The sequence below is a fragment of the Lissotriton vulgaris genome, chromosome 1_2, assembly GCF_964263255.1.
Source record: "Lissotriton vulgaris chromosome 1_2, aLisVul1.2, whole genome shotgun sequence".
Classification (NCBI taxonomy): Eukaryota; Metazoa; Chordata; class Amphibia; order Caudata; family Salamandridae; genus Lissotriton; species Lissotriton vulgaris.
The window spans coordinates 71,478,433-71,498,467 of record NC_141686.1 but is presented as its reverse complement, the minus strand read 5'-3'; the positions used below and the strand labels follow the sequence as shown (position 1 = coordinate 71,498,467).

The following is a 20,035-nucleotide window of genomic DNA, read 5'->3' as shown; positions in this document are numbered from 1 at the left end:
GGGTGAAAGACTGAAACAATCACAGATTGAGCCAACGATATATAAGGGGACACTCCCCTGTTGGAATTGCAACCACTGTAACAGTGTAATCAAAGGTACAATCATTAATCACCCCATGAAGGGCAACAAAATCCACATAAGAGCAACAGCAACGTGCGATTCCGCCAGCGTAGTGTACATGTTGAAATGTCCATGTGGAAAGACATATGTGGGTCAAACTGATCGTAAAATAAAAACGAGACTAAACGAGCACAAATCCAACATCAGGACAAAGCAGTTAAAATCAACAGTGGCTCAACATTTTGTGGACATGAATCATAACATCAGTCAACTTAGATTCTGTGTTCTAGAGAATGTACACAGAAGGGAAGGACAAGACCACAAAAAAAGACTATTGCAAAGAGAAAATTATTGGATTTCTTTATTGACTAGCATGACCCCATACGGCCTCAATGACCGTATGGAATTCATCTGTTATCTGTAAAAACGCTGGTTGTTCCTTTAATGCGTCATGTGACTATGCAATTAAAACATAGCAGTTTCGTATACACATACATCATATAGATTTAACACAGTACCATACATACGAACATTCTGTTTGCACACAACACTACACCTTACCATACACCCTTTTAGAACTCTTAGGATTCTTACTTTAGTTCATTTGAGATACCCGGTAACTCATACACATTTTCACACGCTTGTGTTTACTCCGTTACTCCGTTATTTGGTAACTTATCGCCTAGATTTCTTAGACATGAATTAGCTTTGATACCATTTCACTATACACAACGAGTGCAATAGTTCGCACACAACTATCGGGCGTTGCCTAGCAACGATAGCCCTTCAAGTTAGAGTTTCCGGAAACGGTATACCACACACTTCCGGTTCAGGAGAACGGTCGCGGGAGACACAAACATTTCACGGTAAGCCCGCATTCTCGAGCATAGTGTAGCTCTAACATTCTTCAAGGAACATTAGTGTTCAAACTTTGGTAGTTAGTTCATAGAACTTTTGCAGCGTATTCACGTAACCATCGTTTCATTCTTAACTGATACACTTCACGTTTGTAGATTTAGTTCTAACACATCAACACGGATACTCGAAACGAGAACCCTCAGTCACGCATAATAGATTGTTTTCAGATGATTTCGTTATGGTTAATTTAAGGTCTAGACAGTATGGTACGACCCATGAAGTAACATATGAAATTTTAGTGTCAATGTTGTTGATTCTTTCATGTATTGTGTATAGACTTATGAAACAAATAGTATATGTTGCGTCATTTCGTTTATTTTTTATTTTTAGAAATATCCACTGGAAGAAGGCATTTGATGTGCCGAAATGCATTGGGAGAGATGAAATGTTTAGCACAATAATGGAAATGAAAATATTGGTTCATGAATAAAATGACCAGTGATAAACGTGATCCATGAGATGGATAAGCAATGAAATAAAACGTGAAGTTTAATAATCAAAGTTTGGTACAAATTTATTGAACCTCTACACACGAGGATTTGAAGGAGCCCGGGGGACATTCCCCAAATACATGGGGATGCAACCACATAGATATTCAATGTTCCTCATCCCACCTAATTTAAAGTCATGCTACTTCATGACAAGTTTATCAACAATAGAAGTGTTGTTTTATATCATCCCATCCCAATGCATTTCAGGCCGATGTAGCCCTTCGTCAGGGGATACCAACTACGACTTTCCGCTTGACGAAACGCTGCTTTTTATCACTATGTTCTACAGGCATTATTAAAGTATTTTTCTATTTTTTTTAAAACAGCTCTTGCATGATATCCATGTCTTATCGGGTGTTATGCTGGTTTAAGGGTCTTATTTAGATATCGGCGGACAGGTTACTCCATCACAATGGGGATGCATTTCCCATCCACTGAAATCTTATTAAGGGATTTATATTTCGGCGGATGGGATATCCGTCCCCGTTTTGATGGAGTAATCTGTCCGCCGCTATCTAAATCTGACCCAAAGTCTCAAACTTTATATGGCATTTTTTAAATTTTTATAAAGTGCCACTGTTATCCCTCAAGTATTCTGATGCTTAGTGTAATGTAGAGTAAATGAAAGGTCAAAATATTAGACAATATCTTTGTAATAAATGAAATGGAGGATCTTAAGGCTTTCCTGAAACAAAGGTGATTGGTAAAATGGTGCAGTTGTAGTTGAAGCAAGTTGCTTGAAACTAGCAATTTCTAGACTAATGTATGCTTATGTTATTTTTTGTGGTCAATGTAAGCTGGCCTTGTGGATAACCTAAAAATATTCTTTTTACTCTTCAGTTCTCCATCTGACTTGTTAATTCTACTTCTGCAGGGGACTTTCTTGTTTTCATTGATCAAGTATACACCCCTAAAGTACAACAACACGTATGTGTACCCTTCCTGGGGATATGCCATTGGATGGTTGATGGCCCTCTCCTCCATGATATGTATTCCTGTGTACGCCATCTACATTCTGCTGAAAACCAAGGGCACGCTATCACAGGTGAGAGATGGAATGGGGAGTCAAATGACTCTCAACAAATGTCTTCCCCAGTTTGATAAAACCTTTCTGGCCAGGTCACAAATCTCTCTCTCAGCAGGGGAGACAACTATTGTCAATTTCTCTGTGCGTTTGTAATAGCGCTAAGTGCCCCATTGTGACTACTCAGGATTAAGGTGGACGAATACTGGAGGTAGGGTGACATTTCTGATTCTGGCCGGTATCCTCACACTTAAATACAGCCTTTTCAAATTATTCAGCCTGGAATGGGAAACACCTTTTGGACCGGTTTGCAGATTCACACCTGGTGAAAGCAGCCCTAGGTTACTGCACCTGGGATTACACCGTATTTGTTAAGTAAACTCATTTCCGGGAGGATGGAGCTGACGCCAGACCAAGATGGCATCGTAACCTTTCGGTTCCGTCGTCGCCTTTCCCTAAGTCTGCCATCCTGAACATAATCCTGACCTTGGGGAGCGGGCATTGAAAGAGGGAAGGCCCGGTGCCCCTGTGTGCAACCGCGGTGTCCCGACAAGACTGTGAGCCGACGTTCGGCTCCCGCAGGATTGGGCCTCAACACCGCCTGAAAGCCGGCAGTCGGGGTGTAAAGCGGGCCACGAGAAGACGTCCTGACATTGGGGGCCGCGACCGGAAGTCGCCGACCGCACGGAAGCAGCAGTTCCTTGGTAACCTGAGTGACGGCTGCCTCAGTATCGGGCCCGGGGCGGTAAGAGATGCTTTCTTCCTCCCCCCTCCCTCCTTTGACAGCGATCGCTTCACACCTGCCAGTTCCCTTCGATGGTCCGAGACAGTGGGGAGGTGCATAACATCTATGGGGCACCGCCGGAGCCCGCCGTGGTGCGGCACTGAGATTGGGGTTCGGCAGGGCATGGAAGCAGACAATAGGTGCGGAGTGTGCGCCAGCTGGGGGGGGGGCCTCACTATTGGTGGGGAACAACAGCGTGGAGCGGTGGCAGCCGTGAAGAGAGACCTTCAGTCTTTTGAGCCGCCATCTTGGGATAATATCCATGCTCTGCCTCTGATTTGCAATACTGGGATGGCGCTGGTGCAGGTGGAGAACGGCAGCTGCGGGAGGCATGAGGCGCCGCATCCTTGAACAGTGCAATTGGGTGCAGTCAAGCCTCAGATAAGTGGCTGACGGATACTCTGGTTGCGCTCTGTCTTGTGGGTGCTGGACAGTTTTCTTGGCTATAATGGGGCCCATAGTAACTGGAGCAGATCGACTGGAGGTGATAGGGGGCGGACTTTCGGCCCGTGTGGGGTGTGACTTACGTTCTTGTGTGCATAGAGAGCACGAACGGACACCCCTGTGTCAGCGACGTTTGGGAGCAGTGGGACCAGGCCCAAAATGGCGACGAAACCAGCAAGCGACAATTCTCAGTCTAGGGCCCCTAAAGGTACGCTGCAGATACAGTCCAACAGACTAGACCGATACACGCTGCCTAAGGGGTCGCCGACGGACTCTCGGCAAGCGCCTGCTGGAGTGTGAGACTCTGCAGGTCAAAGTACAGAATTGACCCTGCAGTACATGATGGCGACCATTGATGGTGTCAGAGCATCCCTGGGGAACAAAATGGAGTTGCTGGATCATAATTTGGACACAGTCTCAATTGAGGTGAACCTTATTTGAGCTGATCTCACTAAGGTCAATGAAAAAGTCAAGTTGCTGTATATAAAGACAGCTAGCTTTACGGAGGAAATGACACAGCTCCAGCAGGAAGTAAGGGACTTGAAATCTTTCTGCGCAACAGCCGAACGGAAGCTGGACAACTACAAAGGGTAGACATAAGCCTTGCGACCTTCAGGAACTAATTTTCTTTTCATGTAACTTGGACTTGGGGGCGGGGGACGGAGTGCCGGCCTTCCTCCTCCTTACTACTTTTAGTTCTTAGTTAGTGTTTGTGTGTAGGGCGACAGGCACTCTGCTAGTTTGGTAATGGGCGGACATTGCGAGCAGGTGTGCACGGAGTTGGGTGGGGTGTATATTGTTTTTTAATTTTTGATTTTTGGATTGTATTGTTTACAGTGTTCCTTGTTTCGACTTCATCAAACGATATTGCAGATCAGGTGATACATTCACACAGAAATTGTGATGAGTGATGGACGGGTATTGGGGATCAGCGTATTGAGTTGGAATGTGAATGGTCTGGGAGAAAAAATCAAGAAGGAGATGGTCAATCATTTTATTAGAAGCCACGCCCCGGACGTGGTTCTTTTGCAGGTAACGCACTTAATTGGGAACAAGTCCAGGGGGGTATACGTTGGTGGCACATGCGGGATTCACCTCTGGGTCAAGAGGGGTGGGTATATTGATTAAAAACTCATTCCCCTTTGCACTACAGGCCATGTGGATTGACAAGCGAGGTAGATACATAGGGATCTCGGGCCAAAGGGAAGGGTAAACAGTTACGTTTGTCTCAGTGTATGTCCCACCTGGCCTGCAGACAGGTACATTCAAAGACCTGGGATCGATTTTCTTGGCTCTACCACTGGGGCTAGTAGTGCTAGGTGGAGATTTCAATGCAATAATGGACAGGGAAATAGACCGGCATCCGCCACGTACATTTAGGCCAGCACAAAGCTACACGCACGTATCCTGTGCACAGCAAAGTTTGCTGAGAATAGATTATTTGCTGGTCCCGGCTGCCCAGGCCCATGCTCTACGGGAGGTGCGTCACTGGGGTCGGGGCGTCTCAGATCACTCCCCTATGTGACTCAAGATGGAATTTGATCCCGTAAGCGCAGGTAGGGTCACCCCCATTAACCCATGGTACTTGAAAGACCCAAGCACAAGGAAGAAAATCGCCACAGATAGGTACTTCCAAGAAAACCAGGGTACGGTTGGGTCAACGCAGACTTTGTGGGAGGCATATAAAGCTGTTATTTGGGGGGAGGCCCTCTCCTTGATTGTAGGGAGAAAGAGGGAACAACAAGCTGAGCTTGAAAGAGCAGGAGAGGATGTGTTGAAATCGAAAGAAGAGGTGGCCCGAGCGTTAACCCCTGAGGGCCTTCACCTTTTGAAAGGTGCGGCAGGGTTAATTCAATGGCATTGCCAGGGGCAGAGCTAAGGCACAGAGTAGAGAGATTCAGAGTAGGATATATGAGCACGGCGATAAAGCGGGAAAGTTGATAGCTTGGTTGGATAAAAGGGAGTGGGCGTTGAGATTAGTGCCCAAAGTGCAAGGGAAAGACTCCAGAGCTATTACGGACCTGAAGGCCATAGCAGATACATTTGCAGATCACTATCGTGAGGTATATAGCATGTCAGGCAGATTCACTGAAACTGAAAATGGGGAGATGATTAGGGATATTAAGCTACCCACGTTATTGGGCGACAACTGTGACTATTTGGAATCTCCGCTAATGGACGATGAGGTGGCCCAGGCCATCAGAGGTGTGCGATCAGGAAAAGCTTTGGGACCTAACAGCATCCCTATTGAACTCTACAAATTGATGTTGAATACACTTGCCCCGCACCTCCGTTACATGTTTGGAGAAAGTAAGGAGAAGTGGCAGCTCCCATATGACCAACGGGTAGCCAATGTCGTGGTCATCCACAAGGAAGGTAAATCCAGAACCAGTTGCACAGCTTACAGGCCCATATCGTTGCTTAATGTGAAGCCCAAAGTCCTTGCGAAATTGCTAGCGACGCGGTTGGCGAAAGTCATCACCACTCTGATACACCGAGATCAATCGGGCTTTAAGCCCCACCGCAATACGGCCCTTAATTTGCATTGCTTGCATGGGCTACTGGGGAGGACCCCAACGATAATGGATCCGGCAGCCCATGTATCCTTAGACGCCACGATGGCATTTGACATGGTTGAGTGGCCGTATCTGTTTGCGGTATTAGTCAAACTGGGCTTCAGTCCGGAAATTTACGGGCTGGATACGCCTCCTGTACTCCAATCCTATGGCCCGGGTGGGGGTAAATAATCACAAATCCCTTGATTTTCGCCTGAGCAGGGGCACCCACAGGGTTGTCCCCTATCGCCACTTCTTTTTGCTTTGGACCTGGTGCGGCTAGAGGCATGGGTCAGACAGGACCGGTCAATACGTGGAATGAGGTGGTCTTTGGTTTGGGAAGATAAGATCTCCCTGTACGCAGACGACATTCTGCTCTATCTCACTAATCCGCTGGATCATTGATGTGCCTCCTGGACGTACTGGCAATCTTTGGCAGATACTCTAGCTTTGCGATAAACTGGTCTAAATTGGTGCTGCATGTTCTCCGAGGCGACATGCCGGCTATTCCAAGGGCCTGCCCGATTCAAATTGCCTGTGAAGGTTTTAGATACCTCAATATCTACATAACATTGGATTCAAAACTCCATTATGCTAGCAATGTTAACCCTCCCTCATTGAGGCTTAGGAGTGATGTTGCTCATTGGAAATCCCTCCCGCTCTCCTTGCTGGGTAGAGCAGTGCTTTTAAAAATGATGGCCCTGCCTCAGTTCTTGTATGCGCTTCATAACAAGATGGATCCAGTCCCAGCCTCTTATTTTAGAGAAACCGAGGGTCTCCGGAGACAGCTCCTCTGAAATGGTAAACCCTGTATAGCGTTTTCAAAATTAACCCTACATTGGTATGATGGAGGAATTGGGTTGCCTGACCTTAAAAAATATTACTGGGCGTCCCAGCTCGCGGCTATCAATCATGGGGTCTACGGTCGGCCAAATGATTAGGTATTTGCCATGGATAGGTGGCTGCTTCCTGGGGGAAAATATACCAGAGCGCTATATGCTGGGCCCATAGGTTTCCTTTGACTGGACCCACTGCGCACGCTGTTCAGATTTGGCACACAGTCAATAGGCTTACACTGGCCACCCCACTCTGGAACTCGGAGAAATTAGGAAGCCTCTGCAAATCCAAAGGTTTTGACAAGTAGGACCTTATTGGGATCTCACAAATACATCATATCTGGGGAGGGGGTATGGCCCTCCCATTTGAAACACTTAAGCCTCAGTTCAGTCTGAATGACAGTGATTACTTCTGTTACCTTCAAGTTCGACACGCGCTACTTTCTCACATCCCCAGAGACACGGCACTGCCGGACACCTCTCCCCTAGGGATAGGGTGCTTGACGGACCATCTCTTTGATATATCGGAAATCTATACTACTATTATAAAGAGAGAGCCCAAACCTTTGAGGCGGGTAAGCTCAAGAACTACAGCACCAATCGGAACACCCAATACAGCATTGCAAACTACAGTATCAGCAGATAGTCATAGGCTATACAGCAGCCCAACATATACATTAGAAGGGGGAAAGAACGTTTTGTGAACAGTAGTCCCTTGTGGGCGTGTCCATTGTGGGATTCGGCAAAAGAGAAGCGTTCTGTGTGGGACTAGCCTTCCAATACGAGTGGGCGTGTCCTTTAGCATTGTTGTGGGCGTTAGAGCGATGTTGTGCGTCTAAGTGGCGTAGGCTGGAGCGGCCAAACACGTTCGGGATGGAGCGAACACACACTTTCGCATATTGCAGTGGCGTAGGCTGGAGCGGCCAAACACGTTCGGGGATGGAGCGAACACCGGACAAACACGTTCACGGCTGGAGCGTGTTAAGGTACTGTGGTGTCGGCTACAGCATGCCCGGACAACATCGGGACAGGCTGCTAGTTAATAAATAATATGGAAGATTCATTACTAAATCTCAAACAACTTTGGAACGAGGGTGGCCAGGTATTAGTCAGATGACGAAGAATGGCAGGACGTGGTTTCATCCCCGTGGGTAGTTGCAATCCCGGCCAGGCTGCGGTTAGTGCAGCTTAAAATGCTGCATAGGACGTATGTTATGGGTCCTCACCTTGTTAAAATGTGTTATTTAGAGAGTGGTGAGTATAGAAGGGTCTATGGAGAACTGGGGACGTTTAGCCATATCTTGTGGCACTGCCAACACGTGCAATCATATTAGAGGGAGGTCCACCACACGATCCAGGAGGTTTTAGGGATTGAATTGCAGCTAGAGACTCCTAGATGCATATTAAATGTCTGGGAACCCACGGACCTCAACACCTACACAACGCAGTGGGCAACATTGACATTTATGGTAGTGAAGCGTAACATCGCTCAACTGTGGGGGGGCTAGTCAAACGCCTCAGATTGGGAAGTGGATGGAAGACCTGGACTGGTATATGTTGAGGGAAAAGTCTGTATACGTAGCCAGGGGGTGCCCGGGAAAATGGAATAGGGTATGGGAGGCTTGGAACCGACACAGGGGTGATATCTGTGCCCCGCCGGACCGACTGAGGGAGATAGATGCACTCGAGTCCCCGTGTTCCACCTATTACAACAATTGTGTATTATTTTGAAATGTGTCAAATGTTATTGAGGAATGATGGAGACACCAGCTTGTAACCATTTGTTGTGTTTTGGTCAAACGGTTAATAAAAAAATGAAATATAAAAAAAAAAAGTAAACTCATTTCAGCTGAAGGTTTCTACTGAGACTGTATTCATTTTGCTCACTCCTCTATATACCTAATGGTTTCTCAGCGTCTTCATTTTCTGTGTAGGATGCTTTGATGGAGGCAGGTTAGAGACAGCACGTAAATGTCTTAAGCACGTCAGTGCTTTGCTGACTGACAGGGACCTTCTCAATCTTAAAGAGTCAGACAATGATGAAGGATCCAGCAAGAGACTAAACAAAGAAACCATCATTTTCTGCACCTCAAGAGGTTTATGGGTGATTTGCTGTGCTTTATAAATGTTTGATTGATTGAAGTACAGGTTATTTTAGTCCATCTGTGACTGATACATCTACACAATCTGGAAAGCTCAACTTTGAGTACATCATCATATTCACAGGATAAGGCTAATTCAGAGCCGGTGGTGATCAAGGATGTGTTTGCAATGCAGATATTCAATGCAGGTCTTTTATAAGAACTCTGCACACTGATTCCACTTAAGTACTATATATTAATAACTCTTGTTTCCCAAAAGCATGTTGCTGTAATTACCACTGCTTTGTACACTGTCTGCTTTGTGTAGCGGCTGTACATTGTCTGGATTACTTACCATTATTCTTCCTCATTCTGAACAAAACATACCGATTTTATTTGAATTATGAAGACTCCAAAAGTACCAATTTTAAGACCCATTCCTATTTGCTAAAACGTTGGTGGTAAGATCTAACCCTGAACCACTGGAAGAGCCTAAACATCATCTTTGTGTAAGATAGCAATCAAATTTAAAAAAAAACTTGATGAATGCTAGGGGAGGAGCCTTTGCCCAAAGTGAGGACTAGGAACTGCCAGTGACTCACTTCCACTGCCAAATTTGCTGATGTCCATAAGGAGATAGGCATCTTGAATTTCTATTTCGGTGAGAAAATCTCCATGAGACACTACGGGAATGAAGTAGAAAGTATTCACCTGAAATGAGCTTTCATCACAATTGTAATGATATTCTTCAAGTATATCACTAATCTAAATTTACCTAAAAATTCCCTCCCCAAGATGACTGTTGAGTACCATCACAGTCCTCGCTCTTGATGAGGAATTGGACTAATCACTCTCTTCAGGAGCAAGAATTGATGTGCTCTTCCATCACTTTTCTCCGCTTGCAGCTAAAAGGCTAGGCAGGAGGAAGGTCTTTGGTATATCCCTTGTCTACTACTTCTAGCACACACTCATATTTCACAAAAGTCATCCAAAATACTAGTAATTGGCTATATGCCCTCTACTGGGATGTCCAAGATCCAGTCATATTCATGAATGCTGCAGAGTTATTTCCCATAGGGTCTCAAAGATTCTGAACCAAATAATTCCCCGGTGGACGTCTAGGCTGGAAATTAGACCAATTTTGTACATGCCACCACCACCTCACTGGAAGCTATGGATAATGCTTTTAAACTGCCAAGTGTAACATCAGTGAGGAAATTCACCTGCACCTCCATTTGAGCCAACAATTGCGACACATCCCCACTGTTCTGTATTGCTGATGGCAACGACTGGAAATCCTTCATTAATGACTGAAATGTGTACATAGTGTATATTTCTACTCTCATTGTCAAAATGAGCCCAGCATATACAATTAGGGCCAGATTCACCAAGGCAATCTGAGACAAAAGTCTTTTTGTATTCAAAGAGGTAATTTACAAGTCGTATCTTTATGTCCGCAGTCAGGCCGGTATCTCTTGCTTGGGCCGAATTCTCTGCACTCAAACCATTCTTTCCAGCTCAGGCCGTAATCTCACAACACTCCCCTAAGTGTTGACTGTAGTTTTGACACTACTGTCAACACTGAGTGTAGCACAAATTGTGAACTGCATGTACCGTGATACAAGGGAGCACTTTTCTAGGATATGATGTAGTGTCCGGCCACACCCTTTTCGCTGCCCAAACTGTTTTTCATGACCTCTTCTACCATTTAACACACATTCCTAATGTCACTTTTTGTAACAATTACCTTCCGGCCCATTGATTATACGTCCCGAGCTGGAGAGTATAGCCTGAGCCGGGGAGTACGGCCTGAGTGCAGAGAGTACGGTCCAAGCCAGAAATTCCGTCCTAACTGTGGACATAAAGATAGGACTCGTAAATGACCTGTGTGAATAGCAAAACCTGTAAATTAGACTTTTTTCTCATATTGCCTTTGTGAATCGGGCCCTTAGTGCTTGAGGCAACGTTGTTATTCTTATGAGAAGGGGAACAAAGATACACCCTACGCATGCACCTCAGGACTGAAGATCCTTCATGATCTTTCCCCTCACACTTCAGAAAACTGAACAACAGAACTGAATGGTAATTTGGCTACTGCAGGTCTTCAATATTGCCTGGACCACTGTCCACTGGGGTTAGGTTGCTCATCATCAGATGACTGGTACAGCTTACAATATACATAAACCACCTGTTAGAACTGGGGGTCTCTAGTTGGCAGAGGTAGGTACCACTGTCGAAATAGGGACCCTTGCTTCTAGTCAGGGTAAGGAGGATACACTCTTTAGATAACCCCTGCTCACCCCCTTGGTAGCTTGGCACGAGCAGTCAAGGCTTATCAAAGGCAATGTGTAAAGCATTTGTACCACAACAGTTTAGAAAAATAAAGGTATTTAATCTGAACTACACAAGACCAAAACGACAAAAATCCAACATACACTGTTCAAGTATATGGTTTCAAAAGTGTTCTTAAGGTTGTGACAAAATAATCCACAGTTGCATGAAAAGTTCACAGTTGAGTCACGTTTAGCCAACAGTACCTTTAAATGTGACAAATTTCCAAAACAGAAACTGGTGCGGTGGAAAACAAGTGATGTGTCACTCCTGAGACCCTGGGGGGGCGATGAGACAGCCCCGCTGGATGTAGCGGGCGTGATGCGGTGACTCCGGTCTGTATGGGGAGGGATTTGATACCTTGTATGGATTCCGGCGCGGAGGTTCCGGAGTGAAAAAGCTTGCAAAGGCGCGATACGATGATCTTTGGGGCTGCAGCGATCTCTGGGACAACAATGCGTGGACCAGTGGTGATCTTCCTCTTGCAGCTCCTCGATGCAATGGCTCTCCGATGACACTCGCAGAGACGTGATACGGTCCGCAAGCAAGCGGTGCGACGATCTCACCCAACGACGGCAGGCTCTGCGACGACACTCGCAGCAATGGTAATCTTCCTGCACCGGTCTGGTGCGCCCCGAAAACGAAGGATGCAACGACTTTGGCAGCGGCAACAGGCGCTGCGACGATCTGGGCCTTCGTAGCGGTGTGAATTTCCTCGCACTGACGGGGATGCGCTCCGCAAGCGAGCGATTCGACAAAACATGCAGAAAGTCTTTAACAGCTTGGTTTCCAGCTTCCCAACACAGGTACAACTTTCAGAGTCACCACAACTGGCCCAAGCACTCTAGGAACGACAGGACTCTCTCAGCAGAGTTCAGGGAAGCTGGGGTGAAGTCCTTTTGTTCCTGGGACTTCTTAACAGGGAGCCAGCTCTTCTCAGGCCCTTGGAAATTCCTTCAAGCAAGGGGACACAGCACCAAAAGCAAAGTCCTTCCCCACTCCTTGGCAGCAAAGCAACAACAGGTCAGTCCAGCAGAGCAACAGCAGGACCGTCTTCCTTCTTCAGTTTCAGCTTTCTCCTTGGCAGAGATTCCAGGATGATCTAATTTTTCTGTAGTCAGGGGTCCTGTACTTATACCCCTAAACATCTTTGATCCCTTTGTGCAGGAGGGCTCTGAGCCCGGTCTGACCCAGTTCTGGGAGTTCCTTGAGCACTTTGTTTTTCTGGCCTCTCCTTTCCTTTCAGAGAGAGGGGCAGGGTCGTCAGCCGCCCAACAGGAGGTGGAGCCAGCATTGTGGAAGGCAGGCACAGCCCCACTCTAGATGCAGACGGAGCTATTCAGCCCAGGGATGGTCCACTCAGACTCTGGGAGCCACTCAGCCCCTGTCACTCACAAACCAGACAGTCAATTTACAAACAGGCCAAGGCACACAGAAAGGTCAGACAAGAGAACAGCAAATTTCTAAAACAACTTTTCTCAAACACAGGATTTAAAAACAACCTTTCCTAAAAGATGTGTTATTAAATTCTACGTTCAGGGATACCAGACTTTTATGTCCTATCTTGCTCCTATGGGAAGATATTGCTGTAAATAATGAAGTCCTTGAGCCAGGTACATTTAATAAGCTAGATTTAATTAGGCTTAGTTCCAGATTAAGTTCCAAGTATTTGAGTATAAGATAAGAATAACCCCACCAGGAGTGGCCTCCCTGCCACTCAGCCTGCCTGCCATCAACTGCCTGTCCACACACCAGCCAGGCACCCAAGATTCTATGATGACATCAGGCATTCCAATACCCACACCAGCTGAGCAGCAGGGGAAGTCACACAAGCTAAGTATAACAGATATGCTGGTAGCCACTGTAGCCAGCTTCCCCATGATAGCCTATGGGGCAAGATAGCCTTACAATAGTGAACAAAGAAAATGGCTGTCATTCACTGCCAGAGCATGTCACCTGCACAAGTACATGTTTTACCTTTCACATACACTGCACCCTGCCCAAGGGGGTACCTTGGGTCTGCCTTAGGGGTGACCAATGTGCACAGAAAGGGAAGGGATAGGCTTGGCCAGTGGGGACACTGACCAGGAGGACATGGCAGTTCACAGACTTCACAAAGGCACTGTAGTGGCAGGCCTGAGACACCATTTTAGGGCTCCTCACGTGGGTGGCACAATCAGTGCTGCAGGCCCACTAGTAGCATTTGTTATCACCAGCCTTGGCACACTCAGTGCACTTTACTACAGACTTCTTGGTGACACAAATATGCCAATCATGGATAACCAATCACAATATCAATTTAAACAGGGAGCACTTGCACTTTGACACTGAACAGCAGTGTCGAAAGCATCTAAACCAGCAAAAACGAAATCCAGCACAGCATCAAAAATACAGGAGGTAGAGGCAAAAAGATAGGGGGAAACCACGCTAAAGATGCCATGTCTAACACCACCAGACATTGAAGCTCCACTTTCTTACTGTATTTGCTCCTAGGTGTCACAATTTTACCACCATGTTCTACTTTGTCATAATCCAGAGTGGACAGTGGCAATGCCACAGAAATTTTCACTGACACTTGAGAGGACCCAGATCTATCCGGGGATGTAACTGAAGGTAAATGCTCCTTCAGCTGCTTGATGAAGACCTCTGAAAGGTGCAGGTTGGGAATATCAAGTCCTGAATATCAACCGGACAGAATATCATTACGACAATATCATGGGACAAAATATTAAAAGTTACGTTTTAATACATTTGCTATATGTAACTCCGCATAAAAATACCTTGGTGAGATATCTATATTTTAAGGGTATGTAGATGTGGAGTTATAAACAGTAAATGTTTGCGTCCCGGTGTGCACATACCTTTATGTATTTTGTTTCTCTATATTGCTGTAATAATATTCTGTCCCATTGGTATTCAGGATTCAGTATTCCCCACTATAATCCCTCTGACATTGATTTCACCAAAAGCTGAAGTTCTTTATCTGGCTTAGTAGCTGCAACATCCTTTACTTTTCAAGTATGCCTTCCTCTACTCAGGTGTCTATAATCTCTCTTTGGGGAAGGGGAAACACGGGATGCATTTTGTCAGAATTCTTCTGTATGGTAAATTGTCTGAAGGCATTGCCAAACATCTGCATAGGTCCTGAAATATCAAACATAGAGACCCAGTGCCTCGTCACCTTTGTTCAGTCGTTTCCAATAAGTACCTCATTATACAGAAACAAGGAAAAGCAATATGTAGTTAAATAAACCTGAGCTGAAACATCATAAAGTAAAATAAACAAGAACAGGCAATCACGCAAGCCTGCCCCCTTATCTCAAGTGCTAAGTCATAGGCCCTGGAGGAAATGCTAAAATCTCCCCCAGTCATCAGGCCACTGCAAAGCAGAAGCATTCGGGATCATACACAGGTAAGAATATTTGGATTTCTAATATGCAGGCCCATCATCATGCACAGCTTGAAACCTCTGCTGGAACAGCCTCTGCAGAATTCTCTCAATGGTAACTAAGAGTGCCAGATGTGCACATGTCAATATGGGACACAGACTTCAAGCACCACTCCTCTGGCGGGGTCATACACCAACCCTGGATGCTTCAATTTTCAGGTTTGGTGTACCATACAGAGTAAAAGGAAAACAAAAGAGAAAAATCAACACAAGAATACAAGAGCAGTAGCCAAGGAAACATAAGAATAGCTCCGAAGAGATTGAGCATAGCGGCACGACAACAAGCACAGAAAAACCATGGAGAAGTGTTGGGAGTTCCCTACCTTTATGTGACAGGAAGGGGCTGGATATTTGTTTGTTAATGAAAAGCTAATAAAGATCTTTGAGGGGCTGCTGGTTAACAAAGTTAAAGTCTCTCTCGGTTAGTAAGTAATGGGAAGACAATGTGAGATGAGGAGGTAATGCTTGTAATTTTGCTGGGTTATCTTCTGACCAAAATAATGAACATTTTACTGTACTGGAACAAAAAGTCACTTGTATGTATCATTCATTAAGAGTCTCTTATTGTTTTCTTTTGAACAGCGCCTAAAACATCTTGTTACTCCTGCTGAAGACCTGCCACGGCCAAAGAGGCACATGTTAAATTTCGCAGAGCCATGGGACAGCTCAAATCCCGGCTTCAAACCCCCTGCTTCTTCGTACAAGGATGGTCTCATGGCATCAGATAAAGAAACACCCTTCTAGACATAAACATCAGACTACTGGAGAGAGCTTGCCTTCCACGTTTGAAGCATTCCTTCTTGGCACCTGGAATACATTCTCCTCCAGATCCGTTAGCATTCTCCTTTAACTCAGGGGAAAGCCAACTTCTACACCTGAGACTATGATCATTTTAACCAAGGAGATTTTCCTGAATCACGTGTAAGAACTTTTTTTTCAAAAATGAACAAAACGGATTGGCATAAACAGGTTGTAGGGTATAATTTCTGGAAGCTCTGTAACAACGCTCATAATCTTGAACATTACACCTGGTACAGCTCCTGCTAAATAATTGCAATACGATCCACTTCATCTGAAATAGGGGATGGATACATTTAATCTATACAGCTTTTGTCATAGACCTGGATTGCCCTTCTTAAGTAATCAGAGATGTTGCAAAGCAAATCAAAGATTTCCTTCTCACCAGGACTTAGATTCAACTCCAGACAGACTTAGAACATCCCTTCTTTGTCTGAAAGGACCAAATATCTGATGTGCCTCTAAAATGACACCTATACGTCCCTGATTATAGATTATTACAATTCAGTTGTTGATTACCTTTCTCATATATCAGGACATTTGTGACGTCTTCTTTCATACTGGATCTATATATAAAAAACCTTTGAAGTTGAGCTTTCTGTGCAGTCTTGTGGGAGAGGGCTTACTGTGTACCTTTGGATCAGTACTGCCATAATACCTTCTTTCCATGCCATCCAAGGAGATTTCTGGACTCACACCTCAGTCATTTGTCTTTCTCCAACTAAAATGTATTGTTGCCATCATTTCTGAGATAGTCGACTATAACAATTGCAACAGATGTACTATCGCTCTTGTTATAAAATATTGCATATAGGTGCAGCAACTAGATAGTCAGACTAATATAAATCTCCATGCAACCCTAGAACATCAGACATCAATACTACGATCACCCTCCTGTTTAAATCTTAAACATTGAGAAATAGTATTGAGCTGAGCTTGTCTTATACACATTGAAAATGCACATCATAGATGGTTAAATTGGCGGTGTGCAACCGTATAACTGTACAGTCCCATGTAAATTGTCCACATGTATAAGTTTGCACTCCCAATATCTGTTCATATAACCTCGAGACAACTGTTTCCATTCAGCTGGAATAGGTTTCCCATGGCACCTGAGATAGTCATTGTTTGAATGTTTTAGCCTCATTCTTGCGTTTTCCAAGTTGTTAAATGGGTTTCTCAACTCCATATCAAATTCTGGCTCCTGGCAAAAACTACCGTGTACAATGCTTTTTTTTACAATGAGAATCTTAAAAACTGGTACAATGGCAAAAACCTGGGAAAGTTAATGGCTCCTCATTGCAGAATACTAATGGCTCCTCATTGCAGAATACTACAGAATATCACTATTGTTACTAAAAATTGCTTTATTCTTTAAACACTGAGGAGAATAAGATTTATAACAAAAGCAATTCCACAAATTAACGTTAAGTTTTAAAATCCATTGCAGTTCACATCAGATTGCAACACCAAATGTGCAAGCAGTGGTCAACAAATGTGCAAGCACTGGTGCATACGACCTTTCACTGAGACTCTCAGAAACATCAATTGATGATTTCAATGCAATGAAGCAGCAAGACCGCTATTCTCTGGTCTGGTGTATATAGACTGTGAATCCATTCTCCCAAATGGAGACTGAGCCATATAAAAACAGGTCTAGCGCTCTACCTGAGATACTCAAGGAACACTTCCAAAGGTCACAGTTAGATTATTACAGATCCAATGACCCTCAGGCACTCACTTTCAGAACTTTTCTCTATGATACCTTCAGAGCTAAAACTATCATTTCTGCCAGAAGCATAGCGGAATCTTCTACAATGTACAGCTTGGAGAACCACCTGATCAGTTCTTGAGTCACAGATGCTTACCAAGCAATTTCTGCACCATACGCAATGTAGGCTGCTCATACTGTTTGAGCAATCGAAGCTCATGTTAGATGTGAAGAACATCTAACATGAGCTTCGATTGGAATTCCATAGAGCATATTATAAAGCCCATTATCGCAACTTCATCGGCAGTTTCCTGTCGATATAATTTGGCGATAATTCTAACGCCCAGGCTTGATGATATGCCCCATAGGGACAATGAGTTTAGGAATACTAGGGAGATATGGATTAAGGTATTACCAACCTTAAGCAAAGTTGTGATATGGAACGACAGTTAAATCAAAAATTGACTGGAGCAGTGAAGGGCATTGTATAAAGTAGTGGCAAGAGTAGAAGAAAAAAAGGATATTGGGAAATTTATATCCAGTTTTTGTTATAGGAAGCTTGAGTTAAATAAATTCTTTTGTAAAACTCACAACAGTATGTAAATGGGATTCCAAAATAGTGCGGAATAAGAACTCCTTAGTCGTTGATGAGTAGCTCAGTGATTAAAGTAGCTGAAGTCTAGTGGAGACTAGGTTCATGATAGAGCTGTACATATGCCTCGAATGTATTGGTAAGTTATTGTTCAGTTCAAAAGAAGTTGTAGAAAAGCATCACAATATTAGAATGGAAGGAGAATGAACTCAGAAGTCACAGCAAGAATAGAAATATGTGGAACCACCTCCCAGCAGTCTGTGAAAACAGAAATAGGAACAGAAAAAGGTACTCATAAAATAGCTAGATACAATTATAACAATCAGATTGCCAGTGGTTCAAAGTTGCCATCAAATTCTATGTTTTTACATAAGACATGTGAAATGGAATACTGTCTCTCGGGTGCATCAAACTTTAGAATCCCTTAAGTTGTCCCAGCATCACTTCATACATTTCATCATGTAATTAAGTTATTAAGCATGTATGTCCTCAACCAGTACGAGCAATGATCAGTCAATCCCCCCTAGCACTTTACCATGACTTTTACTGAAACAAATGTTGGTTTCACTAGAACGTTGCTAAAATAGCATTAAAACAGACTTGGGAAACAGGTGGATAGAAAATATTTTTACATGTAACTTAAGAGGGGCTCAAATAAGAAAGATGAACATTTGTTTCCCCATACCCCACTTGGCTAGAAAGATAATCCAAAGGGCGATTCTTTAGGGTTTTATAAAGCTGTGTAGAGAGTCATTCACCACAGACTGGTTTGGAAGATTGATGTAAACATAATTGTTGGTGAACAGTACTTTGCTAGTATTTCTTCCTTTCTTTTAGTGACTTGAAAATGTATGAAAGTTAACTGATAACATAGAGATTCATGTTTGGATATGTTTTACATCTTTCTGTATCCCCAACAAAGTTTGGTGAGGCCAACTCTAATGGACTGTCATATTCCCATTCCTATCTAGATTCCCCCATCTTCAAGATTCAAACACCATGTTTGGGTGTCAACAGGCCTAGAGGATATTTGGTTCAATTGTACATAGGAATGTATCATGTGCAAAAAACTAAAAAGTGATATCTATGGCTAGCAGAGAGCCCTTTCTAGTACTGGTACCCACAAAAACGTCTTGCTCAAGGAGTTTAGCTGTTCCGACGGTGAAGGATTAATGTGAAATCCCGAGTCATGAAGTAGCATGTTCTAATCTAGTGTTTAACCATATCTTGTTTGTGTCAGAGGAATCCCCGTCTTTTGAAAACATTTATTACTGTATTAACAGTTCTATGTATATTTTATAAACTTTGTACTCACACATTCTTTAAAGAAATAAAGGTTTTTAATGTAGACTTTAAATTGGCCACTGTGAGTTGTGTGTTCAATGTTGCCAAGTGCAAATTCCATTGATGAGTCAAATGAGCTTTGGGTGAGTGGCTTTGGACAGCAGGGACAGTACTTAGATAAAAGATGTTAAATGTCTCTAAACAGATTATTTTCAAGAAGTCACATCTAGAAGTAGATGTGAGAACCTAGAATCAAGAGGAAGATACACCACAAAGGTAGCAGTGTTTTCCATAAGTAAGTATGGGCCAGATGTAGGTAAATGGCATTTACCGATTCGTAAATACCGAATGTTACCAATTCAGTATTTACAAATCGGTAAAGGCCATGTAGGTAAATATTCGGTAACAATTACCGAATCGTTAAGATTCGGTAATTACCTAATCGGTATTTACCGATTCGGTCATTGCTATTGCTACCTATGGGCCTTGAGGCCCATAGGAAGCAATGGCAATTACCGAATCGGTAAATACCGATTCGATAAAATTACCGAATAGCCAAGGGTGGCAGGGTGGCACTTTGGCACCCTGTTGCACCCCTGATTCAGGCTTGTATGCCATGTGTATGTGTGTCACATGGCACAGGTGTACATGCACAGATTTGCATATACACAGGTATTC

General features: G+C 44.0%; 1 protein-coding gene across 1 annotated transcript in view; it reads left to right on the top strand.

Moving 5' to 3' along the window:
* LOC147733933 (sodium- and chloride-dependent betaine transporter-like) overlaps positions 1-19,430 on the top strand; it is an 865,604-nt gene extending 846,174 nt beyond the window's left edge. The window contains exons 14-15 of the mRNA XM_086952828.1: positions 2,344-2,514; positions 15,555-19,430. Coding sequence (XP_086808954.1) covers positions 2,344-2,514; positions 15,555-15,716 — 333 coding nt within the window. The 3' untranslated portion in view covers positions 15,717-19,430. The remainder of the gene's footprint in view (positions 1-2,343; positions 2,515-15,554) is intronic.
* The last annotated feature ends 605 nt before the right edge of the window (positions 19,431-20,035 follow it).